This window comes from Amphiura filiformis, chromosome 18, assembly GCF_039555335.1.
Source record: "Amphiura filiformis chromosome 18, Afil_fr2py, whole genome shotgun sequence".
Classification (NCBI taxonomy): Eukaryota; Metazoa; Echinodermata; class Ophiuroidea; order Amphilepidida; family Amphiuridae; genus Amphiura; species Amphiura filiformis.
The window spans coordinates 31,725,643-31,742,263 of record NC_092645.1 but is presented as its reverse complement, the minus strand read 5'-3'; the positions used below and the strand labels follow the sequence as shown (position 1 = coordinate 31,742,263).

Genomic DNA, 16,621 nt, shown 5'->3' with positions numbered 1-16,621 from the left:
AAATTTAATATAGCTAGAAGCCATTTTAATTCAAAGTCTTGTCATTTTATTTAGAAAGATCTTGAACCAAAATTATGGCAATGTGCCAACCGCCGCGCCATAGCAAACTCATTTGCAACTCGCCGCGTGACGATTGCAAATATTTGGGGATTCCCCGAGATAAAGCGCTAGGAAAATACACTGCCGACCTCACACCTTTATACACAGAGCTCTGCACCTTACATTCAGCTTGTCTAGTTTGAAGCGCAAGCATCACAACACTAAACTTGGTCGTGTGCAATGAACAATAGGCATATATCGGAGAACAGTATTAAATGTTGGAAAGATTTTGCCATGTGACAGAAACAGTCTCAGCAGACCTGAACCCGGGACCTGAACATTTAAAACTTGAAGTGGTTAGGCTACTGGTTACATCAACTAGGCCCTATATTCAGTGCGGATAACTCACAGTTGGACAACAAACCGGGCGACACGCCGTTGATTTTCGTCGCACCATCTCGAGTTGAACTTCAGATAGGTTGCAACTTTTTCGCAGATCATTTTGGAGCTTCAGCTTTCAAGTCAAGGTAAATGAAACTTTTCATTTCAATGTATAAAAAATGCATGAATGAACACAACTATATAAATACCGTAAATGATGCTTATTATATCGTGCATGTAATAATAATAATAATTATAATGATGATGATTTTGTAAACATTATTAACAATAATTTCAATAGAAGTGCATGCATGCTGCATGGTGAATTCACCATGAACTGCTATTGAAATTACACGGTCTAAGTCATAATTATTATATTATTATACTAAGTCATAAATACAAAATCACGTTGCACAACAAGTTCACTTGGTAGAAGTTAATATGTTTGATGTCTAGGTCTTTATTCAATCCAATATTTTTACGTCCTGGAAGTAAGAACTAGTGATAGACCTGAATGGGCAGCACCAGGAATTTTTTAACAGGGGGCCAAATCAACAAATTGTGTGCAAAATTGCCGCAAAAAGTGTAAATTTACGTAATTTGGGGTTTTACCTCAAAACTGGGTGGCAAACTGGGGAAATGAAAAATATTTTTTGGGGAAAATCCCCCCCCCTAGTGCTGCCACTGCCAACAATATAACTAATGAATTATGTGTAGGCCTACCCCTGGGTAATGAATTATCAAAATGGTGTTCCAAAATAATGAAAATTGCTTTCCCCCTTTCTACATGTCAAAAAAATTTGGCTATTTCACCCCAATTTCACACTGTTTTTCAGCTTAGTTTGAGCATTTCAACTTTTGAACTCGGATAGCGATATTTTCACATTTTTTGTGGGACCTGAGAGCACATCAGACATCAAATTGCATTTTGAATACGGGGAATGTCCTTCTGGTATAAAATAATTTTTTGAAATATGAGATATAATAATAATAATACACAATATATGGCAAATGATTAAAAATTGATATTTTTGATATTCAACAATTCTTGAAGTAAACTTTATAAATCTAGTACTTGAAGTGTGTGTTCTAGGCACTACGAACCTAAAACCAATGAACAATTTAAGATTTTTTTACAATACCTTTTTTCTTTTAAGCACGGTCAAAAATAGTCAATTTGTTCACCCAATTTGTTTTTCACCAAAGCCTTCCGTCTACCGACGGCCTGACATAAACCGACGGCCATCATGAGCGCCCCCCCCTCCCCACTGGCTACGTCACTGATGAGGACTCTTGAAATTTCAAAGGCAAGGGTCTGAAGGACACTTGGATCTTTATTTTTTCTAATTTCGAGGCCTGCATGGGACTATTTAAAGATATGAGTTCCATGCACTATTTGACTTGGGGGGCTGGAAGTTGAGGTCAGGGAAGTTTTTTTTTTTTGCCCATGCACACTGGAATTCACATATGGTGCATACCTGAAAGGATTTTTGTGAGGGTGCAGACTTTCCAAAAAAGTGGACATTTTTTTCTAAATAAATTCACTTGCATGCAAAAAGTGGACTTAACCTCCATATAAAATGTTGTTACTTTTTTAAATATATAATTTGGACCTTTATGGGTAGCCTAATGGGTACATTTTTACAATTTCTCCAAACATGTCAAAATGTTTTTTCTCATATGCCCCCCTTGGGCTTTGCTACTGTCGATGCCATAATAGCATTTCATTTTTTATAGAGCTACACATAATCATGCATAACTTGCAAACACAAAATCAAAATCAATTGAAATTTTGGAAATAAGCCTTTTTCGTGCATGGATACTGAAACACCATAAAAAGAGGATGCTATAGAATCACAAAATACTCCTTAATATGAAACTGTTAAATTATGTAAGTTAAATGACATGCATGATCAATTATAGCAGTCAGTAAACATGGTAAAGAACAGAAATGATGAGAATATTAATAATTAATATTTAGGCAAATACTAGTCTCGGATACTAGTGCGACAGTATGTCTGCATTCTTGCATCATTACAATGTATGATGGCCAAGGGATTTTTTGTAAAGTTGCAGTATGCTGGGTTTTTCCAGATTCGCTTGTTGAGTAAAAGCACTATCCCTAACCATCTTCATTATATATCCCACCCTTTGCTGAACTCTCTCCATGGCAGGTGTCAACTGCAGACGACAAGTGTTCAAAAAAATCATATTCAAAAATATGACCATTATTTGGAATCAACATGGAAAATGCATTAAAATGAGTACAAACAAGGCTAGTATTGGTCCAGTGGTTCTTGAGATAGCCCTTAATATTTTGAGAAAATATCTCCAAACTTGGGCTTTTTATGTTGAAGTATATGGCTAGCACGCAGAGGATTAATTAAAAAAAATAAAGGGTAATGCATTATCCTTTACACCCAAATAATGTGTCCGAGGCAGTAAAAGCGTAAATAATGGGTGAGGCGCAGCCGAACCCATTATTTAAACATTTTACTGCCGAGGACACATTATTTGCGTGTAAGATAATGCTGCACCCTTGATTTCTATTCTATTACCAGAAAATAGTGCAATTTAAAGAGAAATGTCATTTTTTTGGCACAAATATTTTAAGTTGTTCACTTCAAGGTGGAGCGCGTACGCGTAAGTGACAGCGCGTATCGCGGAAATACTGCACGCGTAGCCAAGCGTAATGCTGTGCGTAGAATATGTTACGGCGCTTGACCCATTATTGCATAATAATGGGCTCTCACGTGACGCGTTTCAACAAATCACAGTGCGCGATTTTGAATAATGGGTCGTGGAGGTAATAGAATTAATATTAAGGGACCAGGTGTGGTGGGAGGATAACATGATAAGTTTGGGAAAAGAAGGGAACAAATTTCCAGGTACAATCTATTTTTAGGGAACACAAATTTGGAGGAAACACACATTTTAAGAGAAGGCAGGGGAGCTTCTCCCCCGGATATAAATTGATCAGTCATAACATTATACCTTTAACATCTGAAGAATGCGTTGGGGAATTTTTTTATAATCACATGTCAGGTTTTTTGTCAGGTATTTCTGACTCAGAATCACAAGCTGACTGAAGTAGTAAATTGCGCAACTTATAATTTGTACAGTTTTTTGATACTGATGGGACCATCTGAATTGCAGATGTTATAAGGAAGGACATTGTGATCAAGAAATGTTTTGGGTATTTTTTGAGTCACAGAAGCTGGTGAAAGTACTATAAGCAACATACAAATGTACTTTTTGGATATTACAAGGAAGTAAATAAGGATACTCTTTACTGGGTGGGTAATTTAATTGTACTCGAATCAGGGAAAATAATTTACTGCATGGGTAGCAGCTGTAATAAAGTAATGGTATGCAGGATTTTGGATTTTCCAAAATGTAGACCTGTTTTTGCGAACACAATAATTGGCTTCGATGTAAAAAGTGAACTTTTTACCCCCTAACCCTGGAATTACAGAAACTTTCGGGTCTCATAACTGCTAAAATGTTTTTTGTTTTTTTGGGGGGGGTTCTCCAAAATGAGCATTTTGGCCCAAAAATTTGACCTCCTGAGATGAATTCATCTTGTCTTTACCATTCTAAAAATGTAGACTTTTAAATTCTTTAGACCAACACATGATTTAGCAGTTATGAGGCTGAGGCCAGAAAGTTTCCATAATAGATCTATATGTGCACAAAGACGTTGACTTACAGGAAGGTGACCCGATATATTTGGAAAATATTTTTGATGATTTCTCAAGTTCAGAAATATATTGATATGGAATACCTAATTTCAATATGTTAATGAGAAAAATATGAGCTTTTACCCGATACCAAAATTTGCATTTGATGTGTAAAGCTAAGTGGGAGTGGGATGAAGCTGTCAATCAGGTTACCCACCTTTAAAATGAGCTGCAAATGCATAATGAATAATTTCAAGTCACAATGTTTCAAAGCTATTAAAAAGACACCCCATTCAAGATTTCATATGAATGCTCAGTGAATTCTGTCAGGTTTTGTGTGCAAATTGTTCAAAATAATTTTAATTTACATAAATTGAATTAGCGTCCTATACCATCTTGTTCTGTTCTATTTATTCCTGCTCTGATGTTGAAACTGGAAATTGATAAATTATGTTCTGAATTATGATATATACTATCACTTTCAACATTACTTGAAAAATAGCAGCAATTGATTTCAAGAGATATCATCGGCGACAACCCTCTAGTCCGAAGGTTCCCGTAGTCCGAAGGCTCCTCAGTCCGAAGGTTCATTAGTCCGAACATGTAATTTACCATTCGCTAGTCCGAATTCTGGAAAAGGTTTGCTAATCCAAATATCAGGTTCTCTAGTCCAAATAATAATAAAGGTTCTCTAGTCCGAACCACAGGCTCGCTAACCCTAACCATAAACCCTAACCCTAGGCTTATACCTTATTCTATATTCGGACTAGAGAACCTTCGGATTAGTGCACTTAATTTGGTTTTCGGACTGGCGACCCTTCGGACTAGAGAACCTTCGGACTAGCGACCCTTGGGACTAGAGAGAAGTCACGATATCATCACGATTCTAGTTTTATAATAACTACTAGTATGGTGCTCAATTTACATGAGATTCACCTCCCTGAATTATGTGACTGTCTGAATCGATTGCATGTTGAAGGAGAATTATGTGATTTCAGCGTAAGGGGATTTCCAACTTATAAGTGTGCTATATATGAAGGATAATCAGACAAATCATATACAACAAGACAAAATTAAGTATGTTACCATGGTTACCAACTGGATTTAGCAGGAATTTTTATAAACTGGCCTCAAAAAGAAACTTGAGGTGAGTTTATTTACTGAGCAGTGAATACTATTCTAATGTAGTACACATTGTTGTTTGTTTGTAATATTTGCTTTGTTTGTTTGTTTGGTTTTTTTTAATTTCTTTAAATTTTTTTAACATAACATGGTAAAAGTAAACAATATTATGTATATTAATTAAATTTTAAGCACATCACATATTGCATGACATATATAACATCACATTAATTATATACATTATAACATATTTTAATAATCCCCAGCTATGGCAAATGTAAGCATTTTAATACATGATATGCTGTCTACTGTAGATAGCAATACATGCAAGATGGCTCATTTTGTTGTGTTGTCGTGCCTTGACATTTGTTGTTGTGTAAATTATTGTACATTAGGTAAAGATTCATGTCCTTCTCTCTTTTGTAGTAACTTGTGGCCAGACTCCTTTGTGAATAATGTTGCAGTTGGTTTGTCCATTTCTTCTCCCACACAACTATTGAATAACTTGAGTACTTGGATGTTGATTATCTCTTGTGGTAGATTGTCTATGACGGACGGTTCTTGAGATAATGTAGCAGTCTTTTGTGGGTAGTAATTCTATGAATGATTAGGAATGTCCCTGGTGGAGCGCTGAATCGGGGCGCAGTAGTGTTTGTACTGGTATGGAAAGGTAACCCTCAAGTGCTGTGTTTTATCATATTTATGGTGCCTTGTGGCACTTGTGTTCATGCTGCATGCTGTGCTGTGCTATGCTAAGACAAAGGTATCTATAAAATATGACTTAACTTATAATAATTATGATGAAAATATGCTTTCATCATGGACTGTAGAAACTAACAGTCCATGCTTTCATACATGTTCATATAATTTATTTTTAAAAAAAATCTGATATTTTCAGATGAGTGAATTACTCTATACATGCTTTCGTGTGGGACTTCTTGCATGGCTATTCATTACTTATGTTGGTAAGTAGCATTTTCAAATAGGGCCTAAAAAATTATTTAATTGGCGCAACATAAAAAAAAAATAGGGTAGGTATAGGTAGGGATACCACGTTGAAAACATTTTTTTAAACTGCTTAGAAAAACCAATTAATTTTAATTGAGTACCTGATTTTTAAAAAAAAGCAATTATTTTTGTTTTATCAAAACATCGCCAAGCTTGTCAGTGTTAGTTTAGAACTTTTCAAGAATAATAATAATAATAATTATTATTATTATAAGGAAACTTAAGATTTTGATGGTTTTTTTGCAAAGTGCCTATTAAACTGTTATCCTATCACTATGGACCACAATGGCCTCATCCCAATGGCATAGCTCAATAACCTCAATTAAACACTGGTAGTGCAAAATTTGACCTCAAGTTGCAGAGTATGAGTTTTGTTACCCCAAGTTTTCAAAGGTCATTCAATGAATGTATAAATGTATTGGGGTTAAAGAACTGTGCCCTGATAGGTGAGCATGTTGTGGATCCTAGTGTATTGATAATTTATTAACCCTGTAACTCTACTTTTTCAGAGTGCTACCATGTAAAGCAGAGACCACTGCCATATACGTTTTGTGAAGGCTCCTTTGAACATTTTGTAATCACATGTGTGGTATGTATTACTCCAAACTGTCGAAAATGAAAAGCAAAATATTTTATGTCATCTTATAATTATGTGACCCATTACACCCCATCAACAACCTAATCCCCACCCTCCACCCCTGTTGCATCACTCTCTGTTTCTTCATCAATCTTGGGGTGACCCTGAACAGCTAGTTTCGAATATGTATATTTATAAATATGCACATGACCCAATGGCATCAGTGGCGTACTGTGGCCGCTCCTACCCGGGGGGGGGCTGAAGAAAATTCAATTTTGCCACCCCTTCCTCAACAGCCCGAAAAGGTTGACCCAATTTTTTTTCTGTGGTTTGAAAAAGTGAAAAGCAAAAAAAAAAGGATTATAGGCGCCCTAAAAGCAACACATTTAATGTATAGTACCGTTTTTTTCAAAAAAAATTTTATACTTTTTCAAATTTTTACCGCCCTTTTTCTTTACTAATTCTTTTTGCCGCCCCTTCTTCATCTGCCACCCCTCTTTTCGCCGCCCCTTCGTTTTGGCCGCCCCCTGCTTTTACCCCAGGGGCCCAAAGCCCTCCCCACAAAATATGCGCATGGGGATGACATACCAAGACAACCAAGTGTGACCAAATCCTCATACAGACAAGGATAGCAGTGGTGTACTGAGGCTGCTCCTACCCAGGGGGCTGGAGAAAAGGTGAATTTTGACAACCTATGGCAGCGCTGAGGTAGTCGCATGCATTTATGAATATAGTCGAAGCACACTGCTGAACTGCAAAGATATTTTGCAATAATGCTATGTGTCAGATAATACTAATATTTATTTGAATTACCAAAAAACAAAGCAATGTAATAATGATATTACAAGTAAATGGTAATTCAGGAAAGAAAAATAGACTTGTAAGTCCAAACACATAGTGCTTTCCTTTCCAGTTACACAACATAATTCATATAAGAAAATACAAAAATAATACAAAAATAAATAGATTGATAAATAACCTGCAGAGGTGCAAAATTTTAGAAATTATTTTTCTCACTTGAATTCTGCTACTTGTAGTAACAAAATTTATATGCACACCAAATGGTTCAGTTGTTGTTACACATGATGGCAGGCCCGTACGCAGGGGGGTGCGTCGCACCCCCCCCCAAATTTGCCAAAGTGTTCAAAAAGTCCCAAAATGTCAGAATTTGCGGCGTAGCGATCAAAAAAAAATTTTACGGGTTTTCGTCAAAAAATGTCCAAATTTTGGAAAGAAAGTCCACTTTTCACAAAATCGCCCCCCCCCCATTGTGAAAAAGGTCCACTTTTTCAAAATCAGCACCCCAAACAAAATCCTGCGTACGGGGCCCCTGCATGATGGCATGCTATATAGAGTTAGATCAATGTCTTTTTGAGCAATTGCGACTGAGTTTCATCCCTGGTTTCAAGTTAAAAAAAGTTTTTAAAAAATCCCACCGACAGACCCTGTCTTCTACAGTGTGGCCCAGGACAATTCATTTTTTAGCCTAACATGCATTTGAATAAAATATGGAACCTTTTTTTCTGCAGACTTCCAGACAAGGAATTAATCCCAAGCCCAAATGGAGGGGATGGAAAAAGGACGATGAACTCATTGATATAGATGATGGACCAGGTGGCAACTATCTCTCCCTGAAAGACCCTAATAACCATCAAGTATTCTACCTGCTCTTATCCAAGGATGTACTACAGGCTGCAAATAGTGGTGATAAGTATGACTGTTTTGACCCAAGTCAGAATTATACAGGGGAGGAAATAAATGGAAGGAGAGATGAGGTACCAACACTCAATGTGTTACCGGTAGAACGTGAGTGAAATCATCTTATCGAGGGATTAGTGACAGATGGCCTTATCTTCAATAGCTGCCCTATAGACATTTGACATTCGGCATTCTATATTGTACACAATATTAAAAATATGACATCTGGCAGCTATTGCAGATAAAACCTTCTTGCCGTAAACCCCTGTATGATTAAATTTGTATTCAAATGTTGAGTGAGATGCCGACCATCGGACTACTAGGATCTTGTACTTGTTTTGCTTTTTTGCTCATTTCATGCACCTTCTTGATGTTTGTGTGTCATCTCCCTGGACAAATTATACTTTTGTGTTGTGTCATGATGTCATCTGCTTTAATAGATTTCTGTTTTTGTTATGTTTTAATGATTGATCGAATTACTGGGGATTTCCCTTGCAGTTTTGAGCAGTTTAGTTCCATATAATTGCATGATACCCATATCTGACGGTGTACTGGATTTTGTAATGTAATTGTTAACTTTGTAAATTCTCCTTGGGTATGATTGTTTACTTATTTAATTATTTTTATAGTTTTATGAATTTTATGTAAAGCATCTAGAGGCCTTTTTGGTGTTGGGTGTATATCAAGCACCTTGTTGTCATCAATCTATTTCCAAAAATTATTAAAATGAAAAAATAAAAATATTGTGATAGAACCATAAATTGAATATTACATTGATTGTTTATGTATAGGTTGCTTGGAGGAGCCAACAACAACAACAATACCATCAACAACAACAGTACCATCAACAACATCAACAACTACAGTACCATCAACAACTATAGTACCATCAACAAGAGCATCAACAACTATAATCCCATCAACAATAACGTCAACAACTACAATACCATCAACAATAACAGAGACGATAACACCAACAGGACCAATCACAAGAGAGAGGACTGTTCCAGAGAAGCCATTGTGTACTGAATCACCCCCTAAAGTTGATGGAGAAACTGAAGAACAAACTAAAGAAAGGATCAATACGGATCAGGATCAAAAGAATCAAAGTAAGTTGTTTCTTTATTGCAAAGGGCTATTCCAGAAAATAAGTGCACACCCCCTATAGAGGAGAAACTTTTCAATCAAAGAAATGTTGGATTTCCAAGTCTGCTTTCTGAAAACGACTGGAATCCAGTTGCCAACATCACATGAAAAGGCATGGAAATCCAATTAAATGAAGGAAAAATCACGGATATATCCAAAATGAGCTCTCAAATTGAGGATTTCTGATTTTGAACTATTGTTTTGCTGGATTTTTTCGCCTTTGGACACTTTAAAAGTCTGGATTTCCAGAAATCCAAACTACTTTACACGGGGTGTGCATCTATTTGCTGGAATAGCCCAATTGTACTTTAGGTGATGAAAAATAAGCCTGTTCTAAGAGACTATCATCATCATCATCATCATCATCGTCATCGTCATCGTCATCGTCATCGTCATCGTTACTGTTGTATGTTTTTTTCTAAGAGACCAACCTACCCAGATTTTTTTATCTTGGTGTCCGATATGTCTAAAAAAAGTGCAGTTTGAAACATGTATATTGTGTAAAATTTGAGTTGGGTCCTTATAATTGTTGTGGGCCCGCAATATTTTAGAAATACAGGCCAGAATGGCCTGAAAATATTTCAGCTTATTTCCAAGACTGTACAAACCAGATCTTGTTTTCTTAAAGATACATTGTAGAGTGCAAAGTTTTCCTTTTTTTAAAAGGTCATATTTTATTTTATTTTCCATTTTCTAAAATATTCCTCAAATTCCCCAATACTAGGGAATTTTGTCAACTTTCAAGAAACGCTGCATGTACACCAAGAAATAAAGGAGCATGACTAAAGGCAGCATAAGACTCAGTCCATATTTGTTATTTTCTCCATTGAATAATTCATATACTTAAGGTGGGACAGGTGTAATTTAGGCAAAAATCATCATTTCATCAAAAATTAATTTTTGTCATTTTTAGACACATTAATGTAAAACATGTAGTTTTCATAACATAAAACAAAATCTGGAAAAATTATGCAAATTGTATAAAAAGCGTGCTAATTACAAGAAGAATCTTATTATTTTCTTTGTTTACGAACCAGTTGCATGACATTTTTTATGCATTTCATTTATTCAGCAAATATCAAATTTGGAAAAAATGTGGAGCCGCTATAGAATGTCCTATGAGGCCCATTGAGGTATCAAAATAAAGCTTATTTAATTATCTAGGGCATGGACCTAAATTAAAGTAAATTCAAAATACCTGAAATTGTGATTTTGGTACATTTTCAAAATTGCATTCACCTCAAATTGGAAAATCCAATGGGGTAACCCTACCTAACCCTGTATGTATACCAGAAGTAGGTCCATGCTCTAGATCTTTCAAAGAGCTTTAATTTGACACCTCAATGAACTTCCTAGGACATTGCATAGTGGCTCCACATTTTTTTTTTAATTGGCCAATTTACGCTAATTAATTATGCAAATTAGCTAATTAATATGCGTAAAATATGTAATTAAGTATGAAATGTATATTTCAGCATATACTTGTTTCATATACTTAGTAAGGGTTTCCTAGTATGTTTCCACTAGAAAAAGTGTCAATTCCACCTGTCCCACCTTAAACCAGTCAAATGCATGAGCTGTCAGGTTCTTATGTAGCACTACTTTCGGGCTCTGTTGCTATTTAGTATACTATCCAGAGAGGTTGCGTCAGCAACCGATAACACAACTAACTTGGTTTTAATTTTGATTTTGTTACTGTGTACTAATATGCATTAGATGTTAGCACTAGCAGCTAGATGTTAGCAATGAAAGTTTTAAAACAAATGTTATTGTTCCTTCTGTGGATTTATTTTTAATGTGAAATGAAACAAAAGGAATGAATTCTTTTCTAGGATGAGATCTCAATTTCTCTGGTAAAGTTGTTACTAGTACCTTAATACAGAGGTGCAAAAACAACATGTACTATATGTACCTGACAAACCCAATGATTTATAACTTCAAAATGTTGTACAATACTATGTACCACAAGACTTGTACAACATAATGTTGACAAAGAATAATGTCTTGAGATTGTTTTGCCAAAATAGATTATGATGATAGGCTAACATCTTGGTAGAATTACATATGAATGTTTTGTTCCAAATCCATGTGAACATAGCGCATGCTACTACAGCATGTTGTCACAACGGCGCATTACACACGGCGCGGGCGCAGTGCACACGGCACGGTACACGGGCGTCGCTAGTCAGTCTCGCTATGGCGCATTAACCAAAAGTCGCAAGCATGGGTCCGCCACAATTTGCACTGTAAGATAATCAGTCGTCACTACGAAGCATAACGCAGTACATGCGCCGTGTAGGCGGCTGGTGACGCTTCGATTGAGCGTCTCGCGCTCGCGCTCGATTCCTCTCGCTTCGCGCTCGCTTAGTCCGTGAGGGCCACAGACTTCGCTGACGCGCTCGATTGAACGTCTCGCGCTATGCGCTCGATTCCGCGCGCTACGCGCTCGCTTAGTCCGTGAGGGCCACAGACTGCGGCTAGTTCTTATGATGCCTGAGGTTGGTTTCAAACTAAAGTTTGTAACAAGCAAAATTGCTCCTCCGAGGTGAAGTTTCTGATGAGTATTGGAGAGCCAATTAAGGCAATTAAATAAAGGAAATGAAAAAAATATCAGTAAAAAGTAGTAAAATGTGGGGTTTGCTTGGGCCTTTTACTGAATGTATAATTATTCAAAATAGCCAGTATGTTAGCCCGGTGGGTTCAGTTTGTATTTAAAGGTAGGACGTATGACCGTTCCAGGATTTGAAAATGACCCCTATTTCACGGGGAATTGAGGACATTTGTAGCAATTTTACCCCCTATTTTGCACGAAATCAAGGAAAATTTGCCCCCAAATACCTCCCCTATTTTTATCATTTTGAGGACACATTTTCATTTCACCCCCTTATCACAAGGACACACCGTCGGCGTCCTATCGATAAATATAAATTTAATACTCCGTTGGTGAGCGACGGCGAGTGGTAGTGGCGACAGGCGAGTGGTATTTCACTGAACGCAAGAAAAGGAGTTCTATCTGATTGGCTAGCAATCGATCGCTTAGGTCGCTCAGTAGTCAACTACAAACTCATGCATTCAATTCGATTGAAATCGATTATTCTATTATTGACGAAGATAAAGAGCGTGATAGTGTGTCAATAATGTACATTGTATTGCAGCTGGATTTTACATACATTCCTTTATATTATTATTTCTCAAAGAGTTGAATATGATCACAATTTTTACCCAGGATTTCAAATTTTTTACCCGCAAATTGCAGTTAAACATATCCACAGCAAAATACCGGTCCTCACTAATTAGTACATTTAATTTCCAGGTAGTACATTTAAACGAAACCTGTGATTTACGTGACAACAAATAAATTTTCTTACAATAGAAATATCATATGGGATACTGATATGGTAGGCGCAACCGCCACAACGATGGAGCTGCTACTGCCGTAGCTGACTTTTTGTTCCGTGGAGCCAAATTGACCAATCATGTTAGAGTTTTTCATTACTCGGAGGTAAAACTGACCAATCAAGTACGACTTACTCATTACGTGAAGCGAATTTAGTCATTAAGAATTTGCCAGACGAGCTTCACGTGGTTGCAAGATATCCTCGGTCACGATAGTTATGATTCAAAAAGTAATTTATGAAAAGTACGAACCGACTTATTATTAAGATGGACATGCACTCACAAGAAACTCATACAGTATTGTACACAACTATATAGCTAGGCAGAGTGGTGGTAAACCATGCACAGAATTCTGCGATCTGCAGTGTCGCCGGGAGCTGATTTGTACATCTTGTGCGGCGTGGCCTGCGAATTCGACCTTCAGCAAACCAGTTCGGATTTACTTAATATACTAGTAGTAGGCCATACATACTGTAGTTACGGTACTGCCCGTTTTCCTATACACAATACTCAGTGCGCTCACCATTGACGCGTGACCTAGTGTATGTTAGAAGTATTATGCCATTGCCTATATGACGTCACTGTGTAAAAAATAACCAGTCAATATTTAAAGTATTCTCTGAAATTCTAGAAAATATAGTTTTGTAACATTTCCTAAATTTTAGCTAATTTAGGTGTTTGGAAATATTGGTACTTTTGTGTTTTAGCAAGGATATAAACGACAGATAACACCAAAAAATATGAACAAATTATTTCTAAACCGTGTTAAGTCTGCAAACCATTATGCTTCTCATTTTCAAGAACGCTGGTTAACAATAAGCAGACTATTGTCTCATTTAAGTAAACAAAAGCCCAGACAGTATTGTTACCTTGCGTTAAGCTTTATAATCATTCACCCAACTGAAACTATAATACCAGCTCATTGTTCATTGCACAGGTAAAACAGACACAAGCGCAGTGTGTATTTAACCAGAGAAGATCTGATGTAACATAGTTGAGCTGTTTTCATTGAGTGTTATCTTGGTTTAATAGCTTTTAATGGGGTTTAAGTCCTTCAAAGGTCGTGGTGAATTCTACTGTAGACATGACTGCATCATGATTATTTTAAAGTCAACAACATTCAACAATATGATCACCGTGATAGTATGACAGTATCAGTACCGTGGGTGTCAGTGATCCTGGCCTGACACAGTAGACAAACAAACAAACACGCCACACACATGGCACATGCATTCAAGGTAACATTGACTATACACTAATCAAACAATGGTATTGTACAACTGTTTGTGGTTTATTTACATTCGATTCATTTAAAATCCACATAGTAAACATTAATTTTGGCAAGAGTTTTCTCTCTCTGGAGCGATGATGCATCAACTGGCTCCGCGTAATGAAAAGATCTAACATGATTGGTCAATTTAGCTCCGCGAAGCGAAAAGTAAGCTACGCGTAGCAGCTCCATGTTGTGGCGGTTACGGCCAGCCATATACTGATCATGCGAAAATCGTAAAACATAGAATAGAAACAGTGTGGCGGCTCTCAAAATCTCAAATTGTATGCATAGCCTGAGTCGCATACGGCCTATCTCGAACAAAATAGCTCAAAATCACCATGCGTAGTTGTTGAAAAACGTGAGGATTTATCGTACTACCACGGCAATTTTTAACACGAAGATATAGGGATGTTGACGGTGTGAAGGAATCAAGGACATTTTTCGAAATAAATACCCGTATTTTTACCATTTCAAGGGCGCTTTTGAATTTTCCCCCTTTTTTTATCGGAAAAATACCCTATCAATTTTGTTTGGAACTACTAAAAAACGGACAGAAAAAATACAAAAAACAAAAACTGTAGCGGTAAATCGCGGACAAAAGTCCTAGAAATACACCCTATTTTTCATTTCAAGGACAATTTTGCTCCAAAACACCCCTTATTTAGACAATTGTGAACAATTTTGTCCTCGAAAATTCCGCGGACATTTCTTGAAAAGTACCCCTAATTAGAACCATCGTGCGTACACATTGTCAGTGAAGACTGAACCCACCGGGTATGTTAGGTGGAAATAAGCTTAATTTTGCAAAACTGCTGGACAAAATTGTATTTTCCATCTCTAATTCTGCCAATCCTCTTTCCCGTTTTCCTTGCAGATAATGTAGTCATGATATTAATGGTAATTCTTATAACGCTATTGGTAGGCGTGCTGGTGGTGTTGGTCTTTATATGGAGGAAAGTGAACACAGTTATATACAAGCAAAAAAGGTGAGTTCTTATACACGTGTCACTTGTATGACCCACCCCATGACCCCCGGGGGTGGTGAGTCACTTTACAAAGGTGCGTCGGATTTAACTATACCATGACCCACATGTGCGTCTAAACAATGACGGACATTTGCCGACAATGACTTAGCCCCTCGTCAAAATTGTGGCGCACATGTGAAGGAGTATGACTGTCCTCATGACGCAAATTTGACTCACCATTTAGGTATTTTGACTGACACTGATGCACCTAACCATTGGCGCACCTAGGTAAAGTGACTGACACTGGCGCACCCTCGGGGTATGTTGTGACGCCTATATATTGAGTAAATGACCGTACCCTGCGTCACTAATTGGTTGGTAAATGACCCAACCATGACGCACATCCCCCGGGGGTCATACAAGTGACATGTGTATTATGTCCTTATGATAACAAAATTACAAAAATGTACTTTTATAGGATATTGTAAATACATTGTACAGTGGCGGCGCTACGGGGAGGTGGGGTGGGGGGGGCAAGGGAGGCAATTTGCCCCCCAATGCCCCACCCCGAAAAAAAAATTCCTGGCGCCGCCACTGACATTGTACCATCACTTTACTATTTGTGAACGGCAGTGATCCTGGGGATTAGCAGAAACAGATTTCTATAAAAACCTACCCCTAACACTAGGACTAGTTTTTATCGGGACTTTTTGTGAAAGTCCTCCTATAAGACCAAGTGCACAATTATGACAATTATTGTACCGTAAAACAGGTTTGGTTTTTTTCGTCCCCTAATTTATGTATGTACCGGTATATGTTTGCATTATGTGCATAGGGAGGAATATGCCAGAAGTGACATGGCTATAGAAAATGGACTACCACTCCTACCTGTTACCAGAAGCACATCACATGACTGCAGTGGTCATGTGACAACCAGCTCGTGTGACTGTAATGGTCAGGTGACCACCACTTTAAGTGACTTCAATTCTCCCAATGGTCATGCACCTACAGATCCGATTGATAATGTTTAATGACCAACAAGAAGTTACCAGGCAAGTTTTGATTTTGTCTCCAATAGTGACCTGATCTGATCCACTCAGGCCAAAGTTGGAAATGTTGAAAATTGAGTTACCGGTGCTATTACTAACTTGCTCAGTAGTCAGTATCTACACTTGCTGATGTTGAATCTCAGGGTCTCTTGAATACTTGGTTGCACAATTGAACCTTTTATATGTCAATTTTCTTTTGGTTTTTATTGGGTTTTTTCTCCTCACTTTTTGCTTAAATCTCAGTTTCATTATTGCCGACTTTAGCCTGATTGGATCATATCTGGTCA

The 16,621-nt window shown here is 37.3% G+C and overlaps 1 protein-coding gene across 1 annotated transcript; it reads left to right on the top strand.

Moving 5' to 3' along the window:
- The first annotated feature begins 177 nt into the window (after positions 1–177).
- On the top strand, positions 178–16,340 carry LOC140139437 (uncharacterized). The gene is made up of 7 exons (XM_072161194.1): positions 178–566; positions 6,121–6,187; positions 6,740–6,819; positions 8,337–8,613; positions 9,297–9,614; positions 15,195–15,306; positions 16,121–16,340. The coding sequence occupies exons 2-7, from the start codon at positions 6,121–6,123 to the stop codon at positions 16,314–16,316; spliced, it is 1,050 nt and encodes a 349-aa protein (XP_072017295.1). The 5' UTR covers positions 178–566; the 3' UTR covers positions 16,317–16,340.
- Positions 16,341–16,621: the final 281 nt, after the last annotated feature.